Genomic DNA, 25,783 nt, shown 5'->3' on the forward strand with positions numbered 1-25,783 from the left:
ACACATGAAAGAAGTGAAACTATCACTGTATTCTAACAGATGAAAGGCTTAACAGACAATCAATTTCTCAATGTATAATTTCAGTTACATCACACTGCAAATTTTTGCTATAAATTCTGTGTGTTAGGATCGAGCCCTCCACAATCACCTGATGAAGGAGCGTCGCTCCGAAAGCTAGTGTGCTTCCAATTAAACCTGTTGGACTATAACCTGGTGTTGTGTGATTTTTAACCATGATTCTTGGAGGAATCAAGACACTTGGTGGTGGAATAAATGCAATCAGACATTTAAAATTGAAATGAAGCTATCAATTCCTCACACAACATTTCAAAGCCAACCTGTTTACCCTGGAAAGCAAATTGCTTTCAGAAACACAGGTTTGACAATCACCTCTTAACTCGATATATCATTCTCCAGGAATTTCATCAGTCATGCCCCCTGCACGTGGCTTTAGCTATATTTTGTGCGAATGTAACAAATCCATCTGATTCAATAAAGGATATTGACCTAACCAGACTTGTCCACAGTTACCAGACTGCTTTCTAACTTTGCAGATATCCATTTGTGGTGTAGACACTTGGGTCCTAACATTGTTTGAACTCAGTAACTCACTTGTGATCAACCTGCTTAACTAGGCACAGAAGTGGCATTGTACCTGGGGCTCTCAGTTACCTGATCATAGCCAGGGATTCTCCGATAACATCTCTTGCCATTCTCATGCTATCACACCCCACTTCTGCAGGGATGGATCTTTATCATCTTTCCCTGTTCCCATGGACATGCTGACCACTCAGTACTATTTTAATCTCTTTCCAGCAAATGTCCCAAACTGTTTGCAAACTTAGGGTTTAACTAGAATCGAGTTTCTGGGGAGATAATGGTGTCATAATAATGTCACTGGACTAATAATCTAGCAGCTCATAGTCTGGTGATATTAGTTCAACTCCCTCTGCAACTGGTGGCATTTAAATTCAATTAATAACATTGACAAAATGAATTAAAGACTATTCTGAGAATTGAAAGTGATCATCAACTTTCATAAAAATCCCATCTGTTTCATCAATGTCTTTTAGGGAAGGAAATCTGTCATCCTTACCTGGTCTGGCCTACATGTCACTCCAGAGCCAGAACAATGTGATTAACTCTGAAATAACTGAACAAATCACTCAGCTCAAGGGCCGTTAGGGAGGATTATAAATATTGGCTTTGCCAGTGACATTCACATGAACAAATTGATGCTTCTCACAATCTTGCCTCCAACCTCAGCCTTGCAGCTCGGCCCATCATTTCACCACCAGATGCGACCATTTCAATGCTCCCTTTCTCTATAAATTCATCATCTGCAAAGTTCTGCTGGGCCAATCCTGTCCCACACTGTTTCATCTAAGCACACACTGTACTCCATGCATTCCTTCAAACTTAGTATTCTTCCCTTTCCATGGCAAAATTCCACCTTATCTCCTCAGCTGCTGATTGATTGATTTGTTGTATCAAAGTATAGTGAAGAGCTTTGTACACAAGCAGTATAGGCAGATCATAGCATGCAGGGATGTTCAGATCAACGGTTGTAAAAAAAATCTTAGGAAGAGGCATACAGGTTACATTGCACAGGATGTGCACAAGGTAGGATCAGCATTAGTGCGATCAGCATTATTTATGGTTAGAGAGTGCATTCATCAGTCTAACAAGCTCCAATTGTTATGCTGTTTGAACTTAACACCCTTTTACACATTGTCTTCCAGTTCAAATCAACTAGAGGCTACTCTTTCCAGTAGTCCTGGTGTCTGGAATTCCCACACCAGATCTCTCCACCTCACATTTTTTAACAACGTTTTTGACCAAACTTTCACTCCTGCCGACTCATTTCTTTTCCTTAGTCAATGCATGTTTTCTGTGCACCTGCCTGAGAAAAGGTTTTTTTTTTGACATTACACATTTATTAAATGAAAGTTTTGTTGTGATTCTTTGGTCAGCTGGATCATTAATTTATAGTTAACCATCATTAAAATTTTAAATAATGAGTTTGACAAAGATGTTTTAATTCTCCTGCATTTTCAGTTTAAACTCACCTCTGACAGCCTTCACGTATGCGATAGGTAACCACAGAACTGTCTGTATTGTTTTGCAATGCTGCCTAGCAGGTGCTATGTAACACTATCTCTGTCAGCAATTTACACCTTGACACCAAAACTGGCACCTTGGAAATAACTGAAGATACTCTCAGAGTGATACTTTGTTCTTTTATTCTCTAGGTTGAACACAGCTCATAATGTTGCAAATGTTCAAAAGTATTTGGATAAAATAAATTTGCCATTGATAGAAAATGATGACACACAGATCTTTTCACAAAGGCTTTGATACCAGTGGACAATATTTTTCCAATTGCTCACTTGATTTTGTGGCAAAAAAATGGAAAATTCTTGCAAATTTACCTGGAAGACAAAGATGGCTTGAATCTTTTGCTCTGTAGAATGGTGCCCAGGTTACTTATCCCACTCTGCACGTGGCAAAATGTGCATGAGTGAGTCCACAAAAGGTGAGTGAGTTTAAAGGGTAGGTCATTCCACATCAACTGGTTTGTGACACCGTTGCAAATCCCACACCGGCGGACTTTATCATGAAGGACCCCCCTTCTCGACCTCTCCCCTCAGCATGGTAACCCTCAAGTTAACCCAACACCCGTCAACTCACTCTCTAATGAGAGACTAGCCCAATGGTCTGGTTGGACTATGGTGACCTAACCTTGCTTCATACAACATAACAAGTAGCTTAAACTGCTTCAAAGAAAATGTAATGAGATAAAAATTTATCCTGAGCCAAAGAGGAGATTTTAAAACAATAAATGATTGACCAAAGAGCTAAACATTGTCTTAAGGAGGGAAAGAATAGCAGAGAGGTGAAGGGATATGTGAGGCATCAATCTCAGTGATGATGTTAGACAGTTGAAGCTCTGTCACTAATGGCCTGGAGAAGTGAGTAAGGGATAGACAAGAGGCCAGAGTTTGAGGAAAGCAAAGTTCCACATGGGGACAGAAACCTTCACACTTCTCCAGTTCTCAGTGAGTACAATGGGTAAGACATCCCATCTCGAGAGTGGTGTGCTGGAAAAGCACAGCAGGTCAGGCAGCATTCGAGAAGCAGGAGAATCGACATTTCAGGCATAAGCCTGATGAAGGGCTTATGCCTGAAATGTCGATTCTCCTGCTCCTTAGATGCTGCCTGACTTGCTGTGCTTTTCCAGCAACACACTCTCGACTCTGATCTCCAGCATCTTCAGTCCTCACTTTCTCCTCATAAGATATCCCACCCCCAACTTCTGACATTTTCTCTCTGACTCTAAGAATGGCACCTAAGGAGGTAAAATGTGTCACCGCTATTCTTTGCCTTGCTACAACCACCATTATTTTATTGAGTTGGATATTCAGTGCAGGTCAGCAGCTCAACATTTGGATAAATTGTGAGAACTGAGTCTGCGTTTAACCCCGTTTATTTTTCTCAGATATAGTGTTCAAATACCAATGTCCCCACTGGGCAGGAGGTGAGCTCAGTGACCAATGTAACTCACTGAATGCCTCCAGGAGGTACTGGTACCCAAAGTCAGGAATCACACAACAGCAGGGTATAATCTAACAGGTTTCTTTAAAATCACAAGCTTTCAGAGCACTGCTCCTTCATCAGGTGAAGTCACTTCACATGACAAAGCGGCAGTGCTCAAAAAGCTTGTGAGTTCAACTAAACCTGTTGGACTATAACCTGATGTTGTGTGACCTCTGATTTTGTCCACCCCAATCCAACACCGGCCCCTCCACATCATTTCTGGTACTCAGCAACAAAGGCAGATGGTGGCCATATTGGGGTTTGCTGCTGCTGCACCGTGCAGAACAGGAGCTCGTGAAAGCACTGTGAAGGTAAGGACAGATATGGATGGCATGACAAAGGACAGTGCTGAGCCTGACCTGGAACAAGTTGACCTCTCACATTTTGTTCAAACACCAAAGGAAACAAATGTCTTTTTGCTTCAATGTGATCCAGGCACTTGTTTACCAGATGGTTCAAGATTGCCAAAATCTGAATTCAAAATTGTTTTCCCACATACCCCAGCCTTTTAACAAGCTCTTTAAGGGACATTGGCTATTGGCATTTGGGATCCATGTTCCTATGCCAACCTGGTTGTTAAAAATTCATATCTGTTTCAGGGTTTTGTGATGACTTAAGAGACTTGGATGTTCAAATTTGAAATTGTACTGAACCCAACATCCTGCCTGTTTGAAAATTCAGCCCAGTCACCACTTTCAGAATGTTTTCATTTACCAACTTATCCGACTCATTCCTGTTTGTGCTTCTGAGTGCCCACTCAATGTCCAAGTAGCCATTCTGATGTGATCTTGGGGTGTATTTGCACGGCAGGGCAAAACTATCTCCAGCTCGCCTCTGAATGGGATTGCACAACCCTGTTTCAGCTGAGTAAAGAAAGAAAAGATAAATATATATTACACTTATCAGAATAACACCATCATGGGTAGTGTAGTGCACTATATCTCTCCTGCATAGTGCCAACACATGTAGCTCAAACCACAATGTTTCACTTAGGTTTTGCTTCCCCTTCCCAGCTTTGGTTTCAGTGGGAATGTACAGATCAAAGAAGAAAAGTGGAATTATGTTCATGTTCTTCTGTCAAGTTAATGCTCAAAGCTAGAGAAGTGGAAGTATGAGGCACAGAAACCAGAAGTCAAAAGAAAATTGTGAAAATAGAAGTTTTCACGTGAAAGATAAAAAAAGAGACTTCCATGCAGCAGAACTTAGATCACCAGATGGCTCAAACCACTTTACAGACAAGCAAAATCTTTTTATTAGTGGAAATCACCATAGTCTTACCAGAGCATAGGGCTGCTCACTCATTAGAGAGAGACGACTGGTGGTGAGTTTAACCTGCGGGTCACCAGGCCTCAGGCAAGGGGAGAGGTTGAGAAGGAGAGTCCTTCATGGTAACCTCAGCTGCTAATGGGAATTGAACCCACACTGTCAGCGTCACGCTGAGTCACAAACCAAATCACTGCTGGAGTGCATGAAGGCAACTTGCACACAGCATGATCCCTCAATGTGAGAACAGTGATAAAGTGACATTGGCAGATAATCTGCTCTTGTGATATTGATTGAGGGATAGAATTTGACTACAATACTATGTCCAATAATCATCCTCTGCTCTTCTTCACAATAGTACAATGGAATCCTTTATGTCTGAGAAGGTATAGAGGGCCTCAGTTTAACTTCAGTACAGGACCCCTGACCTTGTAGTGCTCTGTTGGTACGATGCTGGAGTATTATCCTTGATTTTTGTGCTTATTTCCTGAAGTGGTCTTTTACCTGGAAACTTTTCATGAGCAAGAAATACCAATAAAAACATCGCAACAGGGAGCACTAATAAATAAAGTATATTTCCAATTTTCAGATAATCACACTGCTGATTGCGAGAACTTGCTGTGTACAAATTGGTTGCACTGCATCTTACATTGCATGACTACACTTCGTTGGCTGTGAGGCACTTTGGGATGTTCTGCAATTGTGAAAAGTGCTTTCCTAATACACACAAAGCTAATTCACTTCATTTATTCAAAATTTAATGCAGTGTAAAAAAGACATAGCTCATATTCTCTAACCCTGCAAAGGCACAGAAAGATGTTCAGATTAATGAAAGGATCAAAGACTTTTCCTAACTTCTATTGTTGTACAAACACATTCATGCAAAGAGGATAAAACAGTTGAGAAATATGCAAACACTTTTAAAACAATTATTCAATTTAAAACAGAGATGAGGAGGAATTTGCTACAGAGAGCTGTGGGCCAGAGTCCTTTATTATATTAAATGCTGAGAAAGAGAAATATAATATATTAATAGAACCCTACAGTGTGGAAACAGGCCATTTGGCCCAGCAAGTCCACACTGACCCTCCAAAGTGCATCCCACCCAGGCCCAACCCCATCACATCCCTGTAACCGGCATTTCCCATGGCTAACCCACCTAGCCTGCATATTCCGGGACACCATGGGCAATTGATCATGGCCAACCCACCTAACCTGTGTATCTTTGGACTGTGGGAGGAAACCAGAGCACCCAGAGGAAACCCACGCAGGTACAGAGAGAAAGTACAAAGGCAACACAGACCGTCGCCCGAGGGTGGAATCAAACCTGTGTCCTTGGCGCTGTGAGGCAGCAGTGCTAACCATGGAGCACTATGCTGTGCTGATTCTTGATCAGTCAGAGAATCAAGGGTTACAGGGAAAATGCAGCAAAGTGGACATGAGGAATGTTGGATTATAGAGCAGCTGCAACTGTAAACAATTAACTAACACCATCTAGGACAGAAACCAAATCTGTTTGCCTTTCTTATGTCTCATTAGCACACACTAGAATCATGCAGGAATATGCTGTCCATTATTGATAAATTGGGTGATGCACCCAAACTACATGCACAGAGGGTGTTGTTAGGTATTCTTTATAGGTCCTTATCGAGGGAAGGTAAATGGGATATTAGCCTATATTCCAAAGGGAATGGAGTATAAAAATAGGGAGCATCTGTGGAGGGAAAGGGCCTAGTGACCCTTCTTCATTGAATAGTCAACGTGAAATTCCTAGAGGGCTGTCAAGGCTGAATTGTCCAGCACATTCAAGACTGAGGGAGACATTTTTAATGAATAAGGGAACATGGGATTACCGTGATAAGGCAGGAAAGTGGAGTTAAGAATTATTAGAGCAACTTTGATCTCATCAAATGATGAAGTGGACACAATCGGTCAAATGACCTATTTCTGCTTTTACATTTTATGGTTTTATGGTCTGAGGTAGGCCTAATAGGAAGGTGCAGAATGACGCGGTAACAACTTATCAACTCAAAGAATGAATCAGGATCGAGTCACACTTCATCTACTCAAGACTGTCCATATGTAAATAGCTCTTTCAGATGCATTTCCAAAACTGTTTTTGTTTTATTCTTTTGAGCAGGTAAGTGAACAATCCAGCATTAGGAAGGTCATTTATATGCAATGAATAAAAATGTGCGCACTCACTTTGGAAAGTTTATTTCTCTGTGAGATAAAGCAAATTTTTCAAAACGTATTTTCCAGAAGAAGTCCATCAACGATAATATAGTAAATGGAAATTCCTTTTCATTGCTAGAATATGACTCATATTTAGGAATATAAAATGAGACTAAAATTTGGATTCTATCTGAAAAACCGAGGTAATGACAGAAAACGAATGAGGATTTCCAAGACAAAAAAAACACTCACTGTCAAAGTTCACACATAAGAAATGAACAAAATACCAGAGCACAACCCAGGTTAACAAATGGAAAGAGAATATGTAACCCTTCTAGGATTGGAAAACAAATAAAAAGGATAGAGATAGCAAGATAAAGACTGATGGAAGATGAATCAAAATGAAAAGTTGAAGATGGACAAGAGATTGTGGCAGGAATACCAGGGAGAGAGTAGAAGTCGAGGCTTGTACAGTACTCAGGAGAACATTACTTTCAAGACAGCCACCAAGTTTTCACCACAGTTGTGTAGGAGGCAATGGGTGCTTGGTTTGGAGTGAGAATGGGAAGAGGAATTGATGAAGTTGGGCACACAGGACTATGCACATAGAGTCATAGAGTCATAGAGATGTATAGCATGGAAATAGACCCTTCGGTCCAACCCGTCCATGCCAACCAGATATCCCAACCCAATCTAGTCCCACCTGCCAGCACCCGGCCCATATCCCTCCAAATCCTTCCTATTCATATACCCATCCAAATGCTTCTTAAATGTTGCAATTGTACTGCTTCCACCTCTTCCTCTGGCAGCTCATTCCATACACGTACCACCCTCTGCATGAAAAACTCACCCCTTAGGTCTCATTTATATCTTTCCCCTCTCACCCTAAACCTATGCCCTCTAGTTCTGGACTCCCCGATTACAGGGAAGAGATTTTGTCTATTTACCTATCCATGCCCCTCATAATTTTATAAACATCTATATGGTCACCCCTCAGCCTCCGACTCTCCAGGGAAAACAGCCCCAGCCTATACAACCTCTCCCTATAGCTCAAATCCTTCAATCCTGGCAACATCCTTGTAAATCTTTTCTGAACCCTTTCAAGTTTCACAACATCTTTCCGATAGGAAGGAGACCAGAATTGCACGCAATATTCCAACAGTGGCCTAACCAATGTCCTATATAGCCGCAACATAACTTCCCAACCCCTGTACTCAATACTCTGACCAACAAAGGAAAACATACCAAACGCCTTCTTCACTATCCTATCTACCTGCAACTCCACTTTCAAGGAGCTATGAACCTGCACTCCAAGGGCTCTTTGTTCAGCAACACTCCCTCGGACCTTACCATAAAGTGTATAAGTCCTGCTAGATACCCATCAGAGTCATCATAGGATATATGATTACCAAACCAAATGCAAGAGACTCTGCACCAACAAATATTCCACCGAAGCAAAACAAACACACACAATACTGGAGAAACTCAGCAGGCCTGGCAGTGTCTGTGGAGAGAAAACAGAGTTAATGCTTCGAGTTCAGTGATGCTTTTTCAGAATGGAATATTATCACCCAATTGGACTCTTTCAAATTATGACAAGTTGGTTGCAGTGAAAATGTTTCTACTTATGCAAGGAATCCAAAATGATTGAGCTCATAAAAAATAGGATGGAAGACAACAAATGCATTCAGGTGAAATGTCTTTACCCCGGGAGTGGTTAGAATGTAAAACACACCATGGGATGGAATAGTTCAGACAACAGCTTAGATGTATTTAAGGGAGAATCAGAATAACACAAGAGAGAAATCGGCTGAAGATTGTACTGATAGAATTAGATTACGAAGTTCAGAGGAGATTGATTAAGATCATACTCTGCTTTGGGAAGCGAGAAATGTGATTGCTTCGCTGCTTGTGAAGATGTTTGCATCCTCGCTCTCCACCGGAGTCGTACCTGAGGACTGGAGGGAGGCAAATGTAATTCCTCTCTTTAAGAAAGAAAATAGGGAAATCTCCGGCAATTACAGACCATCAGTCTCACGTTTGTCGTCTGCAAGGTGTTAAAAAGGATTCTGAGGGATAGGATTATGACCATCTGGAAGACCATGGCTTGATTAAATGCAGTCAGCACGGCTTTGTGAGGGGCAGGTCATGCCTCACAAATCCTATTGAGTTCTTTGTGGATGTTACTAGACAAGTTGATGAGGGTTGAGCGGTGGATGTGGTGTATATAGACCTCTGCAAGGCATTTGATAAGGTTCTCCATGATAGGCTCATTCAGAAGGTCAGGAGGAATGGGATACAGAGAAATTTAGCTGTCTGGATACAGAATTGGCTGGTTGACAGAAGACAGTGAGTGGTAGTGGAAGGAAAGTATTCTGCCTGAAAGACAGTGGTGAGTGGTGTTCCACTGGGCTCTGTCCTTGGGCCACTATTCTTTGTAATTTTTATTAATGACTTGGATGAGGAGATTGAAGGATGGGTTAGCAAGTTTGCAGATGACCACAAAGGTTGGAGGTGTCGTTGACAGTATAGAGGACTGTTGTAGGCTCCAGCGGGACATTGACAGGATGTAGAGATGGGCTGAGAGGTGGCAGATGGAGTTCAACCTGAATAAATGCGAAGTGATACATTTTGGAAGGTCGAACTTGAAAGTTGAATACAGGATTATAGACAGGATTCTTGGCAGTGTGGAGGAACAGCGGGATCTTGGTGTGCAGGTACATAGATCCCTTAAAATTGCCACTCAGGTGGACAGGGTTGTTAAGAAAGCATATGGTGTTTTGGCTTTCATTAACAGGGGGATTGAGTTTAAGAGTTGTGAGATCTTGTTGCAGCTGTATAAAACTTTGGTTAGACCGCACTTGGAATATTGTGTCCAGTTCTGGTCACCCTATTATAGGAAAGATGTGGATGCTTTGGAGAGGGTTCAGAGGAGGTTTACCAGGATGCTGCCTAGAATGGAGGGCTTATCTTACGAAGAGAGGTTGACTGAGCTCAGACGTTTTTCATTGGAAAAAAGAAGGAAGAGAGGGGACCTAATTGAGGTTACAAGATAATGAGTGGCATAGATAGAGTTGATAGCCAGAGACTTTTTCCCAGGGCAGAAATTGTTAACATGAAGGGTCAAAGTTTTAAGCCGTTTGGCGGAAAGTATAGAGGGGATGACAGAGGCGGTTTCTTTATGCAGAGAGTTGTGAGAGCATGGAATGCATTGCCAGCAGCAGTTGTGGAAGTGAGGTCATTGGGGATATTTAAGAGACTGCTGGACATGCATATGGTCACAGAAAGTTGAGGGTTCATACATTAGGTTTACCTTACATGAGGATCAATGGTCGGCACAACATCGTGGGCTGAAGGGCCTGTTCTGTGCTGTACTGTTCTATGTTCTATGTTCTATCTATAATGACTGGATGGGCAAGTGACCTATTTAGGTAATATTTATAGAGTCATAGAGATGTACAACATGGAAACAGACCCTTCAGTCCAACCTGTCCATGCTGACCAGATATCCCAACCCAAGCTAGTCCCACCTGCCAGCATCCAGCCCATATCCCTCCAAACCCTCCCTAGTCATATATCCATCCAAATGCCTTTTAAATGTTGCAATTGTACCAGCCTCCACCACTTCCTCTGGCAGCTCATTATATTTATGGCATATAATTCAATAACTACTGTGTAATAAATTGGAGAAGCTAGGCACAGAGCAATATAGGAGATGATAAGAGTATTTGAAAACTCTGATAATCTTTTATGGGATTTTAAAGATTTTTACAGTCTCTGTACTGTTGTGGGACATGCAGGTTTTGCTGGAACCATGGGGCTGTTCATCCCTTTAAACATTGGTGGTTAAACCGCGTCGTTTGCAGAAATAGGAAATGTTATCGGAGCTACATCTGGGTTGCACCTGCCAACGATATCCTGTTGTGTTTTGAAGATATAAGTTATCTCCCGCTCACATTGTACAAAATCCTAAATTTATTTTTATTAGTAGTTTAAAAAGAACCTTTATCAGTTTTACATTGTTTCCTCTTTTCCTACTTCTGTTCTTTTGAATATGTCCTTCATAATTGAAACTGAATCTCTGATTCTTTGCAGTCTCAAGTTGTTTTCTAGGTCAGTGGATGATAGTTAGACTGGTGGAGTTGAATTTTCAACTCATGTTCGGGACCCAATGTCTGGTCTTGATCCTGACCCATAATGGGGCCTGCTGCTGTCTTGCTGAGGAGGGGCCTAAGCTGACACAATAAGCATAAAAATCATAGATTCCCTACAGTGTGGAAGCAGGCCATTCGGCCCATACTGACCCTCTGAAGAACATCCCTTCCAAACCTACCCCATCCCTGCATTTTCCATGGTTAATCCACCCATCTGCACATTCCCTTCACACTATGGACAATTCAGCATGGCCAATCCATCTAATATGCACATCTTTGGACTGTGGGAGGAATCCAGAGCACTGGGAAAAAACCCCACGCAGACACGGGGAGAATGTGAAAACTCCGCACACACAGTCGCCTGAAGCTGGAATCAAACCCGGATCCATGTCATTATGAGGCAGCAGTGCTAACCACTGAGCCACCACACTGCCCAGATGGTGATGATAAAGTGTGTGATCTGGCACAAGTTTTGCCCCATTCCAAGTCCTTTCAACATTGACACAAACTTCTCCCCACTTTGTGTGCTACCTCCCTGCTCCCTGACTTGATCTACCCAATAAAAAACATGTCACATTCCCCGGGATGATGGGATGCAGTACCATCTTCTGGGTTTGCCACTTGCAATTGCACCCACACGCCTTCCCAAACACACCTGCAACTGAAAACTGTGTTTGTGGAACCCTGAGTTGCTTGTCTCCTGATGCCCACCAAATTTTCAAAAAATGAAGAGAATTTTTTTTAAAGCAAAGAAATATTGAAGGCCGCACTCATCCTGAGGTGAAGTCTGATGAAAGCTGTTTAGTTGGTCTCGTAGCCTTCTGCATGATAGTTTGTGAACAATGATTGAATTAATGGGAGGAAAAGGTGTTAGAGTTGAACTGTACCCTCTCCTTCCTTGACACGAAAATAAATGCATACACACAAAAATTCACCCCCAAAGATGTTTTGCAACAACAGCAGATATTGCATTCGGTTGTACACTGAGATAATCTGATCCAATCAGAAAACAAGTCTGGGACTTTCCTGATCAACGTTTGTTACTAACTGACCCAACCAGGAGACTCAGATTACCTTTAAAATTAATGCATTTGTTTTAATGTGGATTATATTCACACATTTCCCACACTATATTTCTCATGAAACAACAAATCTGCATTATACATTGTTTGCATGCACACCGCATGCCCTGCACCAAGCATTAAATAGTTTTCACACCAATATGAGACAATTTTAGAATCAAGTTAGGTTTGTCTCGATAAGCAAACCCTTGATTTTCACACAAAGCATACAAGGGAGGTCACATTGTGGCTGTACAAGGCAATGGTGTGGCCATTTTTAGAATACTGCGTTCAATTCCGGTCTCCGTCCAATAGGAAAGATGCTGTTAAACTTGAAAGGTTCTGAAAAGATTTACAACAATTTTACCGGGGTTTGAGCTATAGGGAGAGGCTGAGTAGGCTGGGTCTATTTCCTCTGGAGCATCAGAGGCTGAGGGATGGCCTTGCAGAGGTTTATAAAAATCATGAGGGGCATGGATAGGGTGGATAGTCAAGGTCTTTTTCCAAGAGTAGTGAAGTCCAAAACTAGAGGGCATAGTTTTAAGGTGTGAGAGAAAAGATTTAAAAGGGACCTAAGGGACAGCTTTTTCACATAGAGGGTGGTGTGTGTATGGAATAAGCTTGCAGAGGAAGTAGTGGAGGCTGGTACAATTACAACATTTAAAAGGCATCTGGATGGATGTATGAATATGAAGGGTTTAAAGGTATAACGGCCAAGTGCTGGCAAATAGGACTATATTAAGTTAGGTTTTCTGGTCAACATTCATGTGTTGGACCGAAGGGTCTGTTTCTGTGCTGTACAGCTTTATGACTCTTGACTCTAACATTCAAATTCTAAAAATTCTCTGTAAAGCTTCCGTTATAATCACAATTTTCTATTTCGATATCTTTTAACCAATGTGTACAAGCATTTAAAAGGTTCACTGCTGACATGTTTTAAGTACTTTTAAGAAAAGCGCAGCTCAAGAACGGCAGTCCTGTTCAGTACAATGTTTTTCTTTAATATCTCAGGGGATGAGCCCATCACTTTTAAGCGTAATATTTGTTGTCCATGCTAATTGCCCTGAACTGAATGATTTGTTTCAGAGGGCAGTTAAGAGTCAATCACATTGCTATGGGTATGGAGTCACATGCAGGGCAGAACAGGTAAGGATGTCAAATTGCCTTCCCTGAAGGACATCAATGAATTAGTTGAGTTTTTGTAAATCAGTGACAGATTCATCTATAAAAAACAAGCGCATTAATTGATGAGAGATTTCAGAGCTGTGAGATGCAGCAGGATCTAGGTATCCTGGCATATGAAATGTAAAAAGGTTAGTATTCAGGTAATATTTAGGAAAGCTAATGAAATGTTATTGTTTATTTGGAGGAGAATTAAATGCTAAAGTAGGGAGATTATGCTTCAATGGTACAGGGTGAGACCACATTTAGAGTATTATGTACAGTATTGGCTTCCTTGTGTAAGGAAGGATGTAAACCTGTGGAAATGGTTCACAGAAGGTTTGCCAGATCGATACCTGCAATTTGTGAATTGGTTTATGCAGAATGTTTTGAATGGCTAGCCTTGGTTTGTCTGGAAAATAGAGGACCAAGTGGTGACTTGAATGGATTTGATTAAAACTGGAATAACTGCACAAAGTTTGGTACCTATCACCAAGTCCTCCTCTATTTACATGTGCACAGTATATGAGCTCTGACCAGCCAGCTCCGAGCCTGTCCCTAGAATGAGGAGACTCTCTCAATCCTCTGTTTATTTATTTTTTGGCAGGTCCTGGGCAGGCCCTTGGTCGCAGTGGTGGGGGCAGACCTGTTGGGGAGGATCCCCAAGGCAAATCTCAGGCAGCCCCAAAATTGAGAATCCTCTGTTTATATCTGTCAGCCAGGGCTCCCTGATTGGCCCAGGTTAACAACCCCAATCAGGGATCTTGTAGTCATTGCAATCTGCCTGGTCCTGGTTCCAAACACTGTAGAAATATATAGGTTCCTGAGGGGTCTTGACAGAATGCATGTGGAACAGATGTTTCATTCTGTGAGAGAAGTTTGAACTGGGATCACTTTTTAAAACTAAACAGCCACCCATATAAGACAGAGATGAAGAGAACTTTTTGTTTCTCAGAGGGTCATAAGCCTTTGGAAGTTTATTCCTCAAAAGGCAATGGAAGCAGGATCCCTGAATATTTCTTAAAGGTGAGGTAGATAGATTCTTGATAAGCAAAGGGGTGAAATGTTATTGGGGGTAGATGGGAATGTGGAGTAACCATAATCTTATTGAACGGCAAAGCAGAAGTAACAGGTTTATTCAATATACCAGACTTTTACTGAATTTAACTTACTTGTGCTCACTGTTGTTGGATTTGAGCCCATGCTCCCAAAGCATTGGCCCCTTGGGTTACTAACCGAGAGACAATACTTTTACATCACTGTCTCCCGAAGGTAGGTTCAAATGAGGCATTCAAGAGGGCATTAGATGGTTATTTGGATAGAGGCTGAGGGGGACAGCCAGGCGATTAGCACTGGGTGATGAAACTCATTTGAAGAGCCAGTCCAAGCCTGATGGACCAAATGGCCTCTTTCTACACAGTAACAATTCTGCGATTCTAACCCAGCAAGTTGCTGCCTAATGCTGATTATGCATTTAGGCGCTAGTGAAAAGTTTGCAATAAAGTCAATGGTGAACAAATGTTGGCATACTGAGTTAGTAGATTTTTGCTACCAGTAATCTAAAGATCGGTCTAATGTTCTAGGGGTCCAGGCTCAAATCACACCACGCTAGAAAGTGGTGAACAAATAATACATCTGGAATTGAATATTTGTCTCTCAATATCAGACTTTAAAAAGTCTTAAAAGTCTCTTTGGATCACAAAACTCCTTTAGGGAAGGAAATTTGCAGTTCGTACATCTGGTCTACATATGACTCCAGACCCACAGCAATGTGATTGACTCTGAATTGTTCTCTGGCCTACAAAGTTGCATCATAGTACCAAAGTTGCATCATAAACCACATCAAAAACTTCCTGACAGCGCAGTGTGCAGATCTCATTGGTTGCAGAGGTTCAAGAAGGCACTCACTGGCAATGTCCATATCCCATGAAATAATTTTTTAAAACTTCCTACAGAGAATCATGCTGTACTTACTGTACAGAAATACTCAATTCATCGAATGCCGCACAAAAGTGTCACTAATCTCAATTTACAAATATTCCTTCTCCTATCCCTCTGAAAATAGATGATCACCAAAATGTCTGTACCTTTAATTTTACAAAGAATCCTTTATGGGTTGAGGGTTTTGCTAGCTAGGCCAGCATGTATTGCTCATCCTTTATTGTTCCAGAGGGGAGTCAAGAGTCAGCCATATTGCTGTCAGCTTGGCCAGACGTGTAGGCCAGACCAGGTGAGGATGGTTGATTTCCTACACTAAAGAACATTAGAGAACCAGATGGGTTTTTGACAATGGTTTCGTTGTCATCAGTAGATTCTAAATTCCAGATTTTTAATCCCACTCATTCCTTTTCTCAATCAAGTTTAGTAAAATATGGGATACGTTTTGTTTAATGCGGAGCCTGTAACATTGAACCAGGTACCAAACTGATTACATTTTGGACACATTGATCTCTGTTGTTTGGATAATACCAGTACCCGATATAGCTGGAGAAAGTGAAAAAGCAAGTTAATTCAATGCACATCATGAATTGCCTCAGAGGTTTAAGGCAATGGGTTCAAGCTCCTTTAAGGACTTATCCCTTAGTCTAAGTTGACACTTCACAGTTGATCTGCTGACAGTCTCATTACCTTATTCAAGAGTACAACTTGCCTCTTCAATCAAATTAGTAGATAGCTCACTGGGCCCCAGTTGAAATCAGAAGTGGGTTTGTATTGGGAAACAAAATTTTCTGATGATGATCCACCCTATCTGGCTGAAACCTGCTATTTACAGAGGAACCTCGATTATCTGGCATTCAATTATCCAAATATTGGATTATCTGGCAAGATCTCAAGTGCCCTGCTTGGCTAAACAATGTTATCCAGCATTCGATTATCCAGAATTCGATTAACCAAATGAAACACTCCCCGCCCGAGTCCTTCGGATAATCAAGGTTCCTCTGTATATGATCATTGAGTCATGGAGGTTTCAAGACACAGAAATGAGCCCTTTGGCTCATCATGTCAACATCACAGTCATTAAACAACTATCTATTCTAATCCCATTTTCTAATGATTGATCTGTAGCCTTGTATGCTATGACCCTTCAATGTTCTTACCTAAATATTTTTTTAAAGTCTTGAGGGTTTCTCCCTCCACCATTCATTTAAGCAGCAAGTTTCAGATATTCACCATCCTCTGAGTGGGAATAATTTTCCCCAAATCCCCTTGAAACCTTCTATTCCTTACTTTAAAACTCTGTCCTTATTGACCCCTCTACTAAAGGGAGAAAGTGAGGGCTGCAGATGCTGGAGATCAGAGCTGAAAATGTGTTGCTGGAAAAGCGCAGCAGGTCAGGCAGCATCCAAGGAGCAAGAGAACCGACGTTTCGGGCATCAGCCCTGAAGAAGGGCTTATGCCCGAAACGTCGATTCTCCTGTTCCTTGGATGCTGCCTGACCTGCTGCGCTTTTCCAGCAACACATTTTCAGCCCTCTACTAAAGGGAAAGGTTTCACCCTATCTACCTTGTCTATGTGTCTCAGAGCTTTGTCCACCTCAGATATATCCCTCTGGGCCTTCTGGGTCCTGAGGAACACATCACCAGGCCATGTTATCTTAAATTAAGCGTCACCTGGTTAACCTTGTTTCTCATTCCACAAGTGCCTGCCAGTTGAATATTTCCAACATTTCCTTTCTTTATTTTGGATTTTCAACTTCCACAGTATTTCACATTGGTAAAATAAAATGGCTCCATTGTTTTTATAGACTTCGTAGATATCAAGAATAAAAATTATAATTGACAACTTGCATTAATGTAATACGGTTGAAGGAAAAATGCTAGGAGAAAGTGTGGATTGCAGATGCTGGAGATCAGAGCTTAAAAATGTGTTGCTGGAAAAGCGCAGCAGGTCAGGCAGCATCAAAGGAGCAGGAGAAAGGGCTTATGCCCGAAACATCAATTCTCCTGCTCCTTTGATACTGCCTGACCTGCTGCGCTTTTCCAGCAACACATTTTTAAGCTCTGAAGGTAAAATGCCACAGGGTAGTATATCAGTGCATTACTGAGTAAACTTGAGCAAGTTAGGGAGATTTCACTTGGTCAAAAAGGAACATCTTAAAGTAGGAAAGGGATAAAGGAGGGAATACCAAAGATTATCACCCAGGCAACATGACTAAAACTTGACCACTTACTTAATGGTGGAGTGAGAAAAATTAAGGATGTGCAAGAGGCCAGAACTGGGGAGTGCAGAGATTTAAAGGGTTATATGGCTGGAGGAGGAACACAAAACAGGGAGAGCCAAAGCCGTGGATGGATATAAAAAGAAGAATGGGAAGTTTAAAATCAAGGTATCTGCTAGTTTAAATGCCAGTGTAAATTAGTCCAACTCGGCACTTTGGCCTACTGGCTAAGACCAATGATTTCAAACTCCATTCACGTTAGCTGTGTCTCTTAAAATTTCTGATCTTAACTGGATACCCGCAGAATTAATTCTTTGTAAAATGGCATAAAAGTCATACACATCTGGTTCCAGATCTTTTCTAGAGATGATAAGAAAATCTCAGGTTGAATTTGTTTAGTTCCATGACGTCAAAACAGTTGTAAATCCACAAACATTGTAATTGAACAGAAATTGATGCAGATTAGGATAAGGGCAGAGTTTGCTAATCAGTTAATTGATTAGAAAAAAACTGTTTTCTCATCAAACATTTCCCCTCAAGTCTATCTCAACATGCAGTCTAATTGTATTTTGAATAACACCCATGTTTTTGCCTTCATAAGTGAGCAGGCAACTTCTTACAAAGAATCTTTGAGTTGAAATATCTTGCTGGCTAAATTTCGTGCACGCCTGTTGTTTCCACGTTCTCTCGATTGTTTTATATTGATTTACTTTTAAAGGAATAATCTACACAGTTTAATATTGATTGCAATGGTGTTGCTGGTAGGTGGATCATCGTAACAGTACAATGCTTTCACCCTGACGAAAAGCATTTTCAGTGCATATTGGTGCAAAGATGACAGCATAGCTTAGGATTCAGGTTAATAATCAGACTCCTCACATTATTAGCACCTAGTGTTATGAAGCCAATTCCTTGAGATATCTTCATGTCATTTGAGCATGTCATGAATATAACTATAGCTAGTGTATTTAAGTTGTCACATACAGTTTGTTAAATATGAAAATGTCTAACTCGCTTTTTGTGCTTCCTTGTAACGGTTACATTTGTCTCACTATTTTTGCAGAAGCCAGTGGTGAAACCAACGACTGGTCTGTACCTGGTATTTATGACTGAATCATAGAATGGTTATGCACAAAAATACATTTGGCCCATTGGGTTTGTGCTGACTCTGTTCAAGAGCAGCCAAGCCAATCTCAGATCCCCAACGTTTCTCCATAACCCTGAAAAGCTGCTCTTTTTAGATAATTATTCATTTCCCTTGTGAAAGCCCTGATTGAATCTTCCTCCAACTCCACATCTCAGTGTATGCTTTCCAGATCTGAGCTGTTTTGAACCTGAATCGGTCTGTTTCGAAAAGATTTCATTGAGTTATAGAGTCATACAGCACAGAAACAGACCCTTCGGTACAACCAGTCCATGCTGACTATAATCCCAAACTAAGCTAGTCCCATCTGCCTGCATTTGGCCCATATCCCTCCAAATATTTCTTATTCATGTACTTATCTATCTGTCTTTTAAATATTGTAATTGTACCCACATCCACTATTTCCTCTGGCTGTTCATTCCACACACAAAATAACTCTCTGTGTAAAACAAATTGCTCCCATGTATTTTTAAAATCTTAAAAATATGCCCCTTTGTCTTGAAATCCTCCAGCCGAGGGAAAAGGCACTTAGTATTCACCTCATCCAGATGCCTTATGATCTTATAAACCTCTATAAGGTCATCCGTCAAGCTCCTGTGCTCCAGTGAAAAAAGTCCCAGCCTATCCAGCCTCTCCTTATAACTCAAACCCTCCATTCCCAGCAACATCCTGGTAAATCTCTTCTGAAACCTTTCCAACTTAATAATATCCTTCCTATAACAGGCCAAATAGAACTGCACACAGTACTCCAGAAGAAGTCTCACCAATGTCTCGTACAATCTCAACATGACTTCTCAATTCCTATAAACAATGATCTGAGCAATGAAGGTAATTTCTTCACATGCAAACAGTTTCTCCCTTTCTCTCCTCCTGGAGCCCACCCCTGTTAGTTTGAGCATTATCAAATTTCCTCTAAGCCTCCTCTTCTCAAATGAGGACAGCTTCAGCTTATGCTGTACATCTCTATGAGTCTATGACTCTCTGACTATCATAATCAAAATCCTTCATCCCCAGAGCCACTCATGTAAATGTTGGCTGCATGCATTTTAAATATCTCACATGCAACCCTAAGGGTGGAGCCAAGAATTATATATAACAGTCAAGTTGAGGTTGAACCAATGTTTCACAAAGGTGTACCATAACCTTCTTTGTGCATTAGTTCCCTCCATTTATGAAGCCCAGGAACCCACATATTTTCTTGTCTAATTTCTCATCCTGTCCTGGCACTGTCAGCAATCTGTGCCTTTAATTCACCAGGCCTCTGTGCTTCTGCATCACTTTAGAAATTTATCTCATTTTGCGAATCTTCATTCTTACTAAATTGTATCGCTCACAACGGGGAATTAAATCACACACTTTTAGGTTCATGCTGTGGTGCAATACAGAAGGAATCTCATAATGAGTGTGCCAATGGTTGCTCAGTGGTTAGCACTGCTGCCTCACTGTGCCAGGGACATGGGTTCGACCCCATCCTTGGGTGACTGTCTGTGTGGAGTTTGCACTTTCTCCCTGTGTCTGCGTGGGTTTCCTCTGGGTGCTCGGGTTTTCTCCCACAGTCCAAGGATGTGCAAGTCAGGTTAATTGGCCGTGCTAAATTGCCCATAGTATCCAAGGATGTGTAGATCAGGTGCATTAGTCAGGAGTAAATGTAGAGTGCTTAGGGGAATGGGTCTGGGTGGGTTACTCTTTGGAGGGTCGGTGTAGACTTGTTGAGCCGAATGGCCTGTTTCCATACTGTAGGGATTCTATGATTACATGAACTCTTCCAAAACAATATCCAATTACCCCTCCTCCTCTGCTTTTTCTCCAAATCCTTACAATTCTCTGCTTCAAGTATACATCCAATTCCTTTTTAAAAATTATTATTGGATCTGCTTTCACTGTCTTTTTACTCAGCACATTTCAGATCATTTTAACAACTCACTGAGAGAGCTTTCCCTCCTCTATTAGAGTCATAGAGTTATACTGCATGGAAATAGAACCGACCATCCAACTTGTCCATGCCGAACAGATATCCTAAATTAATCTCGTCCATTTACCAGCATTTGGCCCATATCCCTCCAAACCCTTCCAATTCAAATACACATCCAGATGCCTTTTAAATGCTGCAATTGTACCATTTCCTCAGGCAGCCCATTCCATACCCTCACCACTCGCTGCATGAAAAGTTGTTCCTTAGGTTCCTTTTACATCTTTCCCTTGTCACTTAAAACTATGGTCTCTAGTTTTGGACACCTCTACCTGGGAAAAAAAGACCTTGGTTATTTGCCCTGTATGATTTTATAAACCTCTATAAGGTCACCCATCAGCCTCCGACACTCCAGGGAAAACAGTCCCAGCCTATCCAACCTCCCCTTACAGCTCAAACCCTATCACCCTGGCAACATGCTTCTAAATCTTTTCTGTGACCTTTCGAGTTTAACACTTCAAAATCTCTTTCTATCTGAAGTGTGAGTCAAAGAGAGACTGGTCAAACGCTACAGCATTCTGGCTGAATCCCACCTTAAAGAATGGGGTCATTTCTGCCAAATGAGAAATAAAATTATATATTTGAACACTGGTGACAATGTGGGAAACTGATGGATTCAGGTATGTTGCCCATTGGCCTGATTCCATTAACCCTCCATGGAAGAGAATGATTAGTGTGAGGTTGTAACTACGAGGGAAGGATAAGTAGACAACATCCCTTTTCAGTTGAAAAGAGAAGTCTGTGGGGCAACACATAGAGGTCTTAAAAACGATGGAAGGTTTTGATGGAGTTGATAAATAAAACAAGGGATGTTTTCACTTGTAGGAAGAGCAAAAGAGCATGGTCAATCTAATACAGTTACTGAAATATTAAATAGGAATCTCTTTGCTCAGAAAAAGATGAGAATGTGGAACTCGCTAATAGAGAAATAGTATTGAGGCAAGATAAAGGGGATAGTAGATAAGCACATAAAGGCGAATGGGATGATTCTTGTCAAGATCAAATTTGGCATGGACTGATTGGGATGGAATATGTCAGCTGTGGCTAAGTTGGTAGCTCTGCTTCTCAATCACGAATGTCTTGAGTTCAAGTCTCACTTAAGCACAAAGGTCCAGATCGAAAATCAATCCAGTGCTAAGTGAGAGCTACGTTCCTGGAGAAGATAGCTTTCAGATGCAACATTAAAGCAAGGATCTCTCCTGCTAATTCTAATTAATATAACATGTAATGTAGAGGAATCGGTGTTGGACTGGAGTAGACAAGGTCAAAAGTCACATGACACCAGGTTATAGTACAACAGGTTTAGCTGAAATCATAAGCTTTTAGAGCTCTGCCCCTTTGTCGGGTGAAGTCAGAGGCAGCACTCTGAAAGCTTGTGATTTCAACTAAACCTGTTGGTCTATAACCTGGTGTTGTGTGACTTTTAATATAACATATCTCATGGCATTAATTTGAAGAAATGTGGGGTGGTCATCCTCATTGTCCTGACCAACATTTATCCTTCAGTTAATATGATAATAAGAATTATCTACGTGATTACCACACAGCTGTTTGTAGGAGCTGGCTGTGTGCAAATTGGCTGTCTGCTAAATTGCAACAGTGGCTACACTTCAGAAGTATGGGCGGCACGGTGGCACAGTGGTTAGCACTGCTGCCTCACAGCGCCAGAGACCCTGGTTCAATTCCTGCCTCAGGTGACTGTCTGTGTGCAGTTTGCACATTCTCCCCGTGTCTGCGTGGGTTTTCTCCGGATGCTCCGCTTTCCTCCCACAATCCAAAAATGTGCAGATTAGGTGAATTGGCCATGCTAAATTGGTCGTAGTGTTAGGTGAAGGGGTAAATGTAGGGGAATGGGTCTGGGTGGGTTGTGCTTCGGCGGGTCGGTGTGGACTTGTTGGGCTGAAGGGCCTGTTTCCACACTGTAAGTATTCTAATCTAAAGTACTTAATTAACTGTAAGGCACTTTGAGATGTCCGTGGTTGAGAAGGGTGCAATCAAAATAAATGCCTTTTTTCTTTTTTCCTTAAACACCCTATTTATGCTCCACACATTCTATCTAATTCTAAAAAAAAATCAAAATGCCCTCCTGAATGCAGGATCTGAATTGTGAAGAAAGTTTGGACACATTTGCACTTAGAAAGAAGGTATTTGAAAGGTACTGCTGCAGATGTAGATGAGATTACGAGAGAAAGAGTGAAGGTGTGCTGAATTAACTTCACATTTCTGATCACCTAGTGATCCTGACCAGTCAACGATCGTTATGTCTTTAGTGCAAATCAATGGTAGAAATGGAAATGTAAAAAACATCATTTGCTCTACTGAAGAAGACTACCCCCAACATCTAATGAGAGGTTCTCTAACTTAATCCCACATTCTAACTCTTAGTCCCTATCCTCATTAGTTACAATGCTTCACATACCCAAGGGTTTTTTGAGTACACTGAAGGTTTTTTTGCTTTATTGTTATTTATGCAGTGAGTTTTAAACCCCGTCACACTGAGTACCAATGTTGCTGTAATTCATTATTTCAAACCTATACACCCTAGATATCAAATTTTCTGCTGACGATAATAAATCTCTCCTCTCCCCCTATTCTAACATGATTTTATCCACCTCCATTTAATCCCCCCCTCATCCTACTCCATGCCGATAAACCCTCACCTATCCCTCAAACCTGATTCGCTCCATGTATTTTCCTCATAAATCTTCTTGGTAACTCTCTAATGTGATCACATTCTTCCCTTAAAACAGTGACCAAAATTGTTTGCAGTACTTTAGCTGAGTGTCCTAGCACAACCTCCTTACGTTCATACTTCTAACTCTGCCCATTCAATTCAAGAATCCCGTATGTCCTTCTAACTAGCTCAGAACAAGTGCCATTTCAGATTTGAAATGTTAACTCTGTTCCTCTCTCTACAGATGATGCCAGACCTGCTGAGATCGTCTGGCACTTTATTTTTATTTCATTATAAATCAGCCAACCTTCCTGCAATCTTCCGGGATATGTGGCCACGCTCTACAAAGAAGCTCTATTCTTTTATTCTTCTTTTAACCATTTATTGTGTATTTCCTAGCCATGTAAACCATTGCACTTCTCTGAATTGAATTCTACTTGCTATTTTTGTGGCCAGCTACCTGGTCCATTTAGATTTTCCTACAGTCCATATTTTTCTTCCTCTTCATGGCTGATTTTAATATCTGTAAATTTCTTAATTATAGCCCCTCCATTCTTTCTAAGTTTCTAAATATACTATGAAAAACAAAAGACTAACATTGACCTCTAAGGAACCCAACGACAAATACCTTGCCAGTGACAAAGACATGCGCCTGTAAAAGTTTCCCAAATTGCATACTTACTGTTCGAATCACAAACAACATGCATATATTTAAGATTAATCCAGATGATAAATAATGTCAGGTTCAAGATCTTAAACATTCTAGCCAAATGTCTGTTAGAATCTGAAATCAATATAAAGTATTCTGAGTTCTTCCACTGTTGATTTGTGATGAGCCAGTAACATTCTCTGACAACTCACTGATCGCTTATTGCATTGTGATTTCATCATGTGATCCTATTTTAGGAAAATGTTGGAAGTCGCATGACACCAGCTTACAGTCCAACAGGTTTATTTAAAATAACAAGCTTTCGGAGCTGTTGGACTATAATCTGGTGTGGTGTGATTTCTGACCTTGTCCACCCCAGTCCAACACCGGCACCTTCACATCATATTTTAAGTAAGTTATTGAAAGAATTGAACATTATTGAAACTCATGTTCTGATACAACTCATGTTTAAAGTAGAAAATAGAAGCCAATATTTTAAAATTTAAAAGAACAAATCTATCAAGAAGGAGATTAATTAAAATAAACTTACCTGTTGTAAGACAGGAGAAGAAGCTAATTATCCAAAAGTACTTTTTGTACATCACGCCCAGTTCAACTTACTCAGATAAGAATCTGACTTTATAATGTGTGTCACTAGTTTTGATTAGAAATAATACTGGAAACATTTGCACATCATTTTTTGAATTGGTGTTTGGTATTTGCAAACTTGTGTCAAACATTTCAAGTGATACATTGGGATATGGCAGCTAACATTCTGATAACCAGAGATACGGAGTAACTGATTGCTGTTAACTCAGAGATGCTTTTTCATGAGTAACCACATCCCACTATTTATACAACTCTCACTGCTCAAAGGGATGATTCAGAAATTGTTACGTCAGATCCTGTGATTAGATTGCATAATTATAGAATGGTAAAACTGCGACTGCTCTTCAATGAAACTATTTAATTAAGCTCACTACTCTGTTTTCTCCCTACAACCTGGACATCTTTTTCCCTTCCAAGTGTTTCTCTGTTTTGTGATGGGTCTGCCCTATGCACCCCCAGCTCAGTTAGTTGGATGCCCACTGTTTTTGGCTTCAATTCCTGGACTGTTTGAGATCACTATGAAGGACACTTGCTCTCAATCTCTCCCTTGCCTAAGGTGTGATGACCCTCAGGTTAAACCACCACCAGTCATATCTCACTCTCTCTCTCTCTCTCTTTCTCTCCAGTGAGAAAGGAGTCCTATGTCTGGTAAGACAATGCTGATTTTATCTTTACAGGATCTAGTGTGATCAACGAAAACCAGTTATGTCTAACTAGGAGAGATTTTTGTCTTAAGTAAAACACAGTTCCATGCTTGATAGTAATCAGGTACAAGTTTCATTGGTATGCCAGACATTCCTTCAAAGACTATGGAGAAAACTGCAATGGTATATTGATCTCTTTCACAATGCAGGTCTATTCTCCCATCAGGCAATGACCATCTCCAATAAGACACAAGCTGACGATCACTCCTTGACATTCAATGGTGTTAGCATCACCAAATCCCCCACTACCAACATCCTGAGGGTTATCATTGAACAGAATCAGAACTGGATGCGTGATAAATGGTGGCACGGTGGCTCAGTGATTAGCACTGCTGCCTCACGGTGCCAGAGACCCGAGTTCGATTCCAGCCTCGGGTGACTATCTGTGTGGAGTTTGTACATTCTCCCTGTGACTGCATGGGTTTCCTTTGGGTGCTCCAGTGTTCTCCCACAGTCCAAAGATG

General features: G+C 41.1%; 1 protein-coding gene across 1 annotated transcript in view; it reads right to left on the bottom strand.

Moving 5' to 3' along the window:
- Positions 1–24,831, bottom strand: part of LOC122540604 — a 43,317-nt gene extending 18,486 nt beyond the window's left edge. Inside the window, exons 1-2 of the mRNA XM_043676532.1 lie at positions 24,557–24,831; positions 4,312–4,460 (exon numbers count right to left, since the gene is read on the bottom strand). Coding sequence (XP_043532467.1) covers positions 4,312–4,460; positions 24,557–24,608 — 201 coding nt within the window. The 5' untranslated portion in view covers positions 24,609–24,831. The remainder of the gene's footprint in view (positions 1–4,311; positions 4,461–24,556) is intronic.
- Between the last annotated feature and the right edge of the window lie 952 nt (positions 24,832–25,783).

This window comes from Chiloscyllium plagiosum, chromosome 35, assembly GCF_004010195.1.
Source record: "Chiloscyllium plagiosum isolate BGI_BamShark_2017 chromosome 35, ASM401019v2, whole genome shotgun sequence".
Lineage (NCBI taxonomy): Eukaryota > Metazoa > Chordata > Chondrichthyes > Orectolobiformes > Hemiscylliidae > Chiloscyllium > Chiloscyllium plagiosum.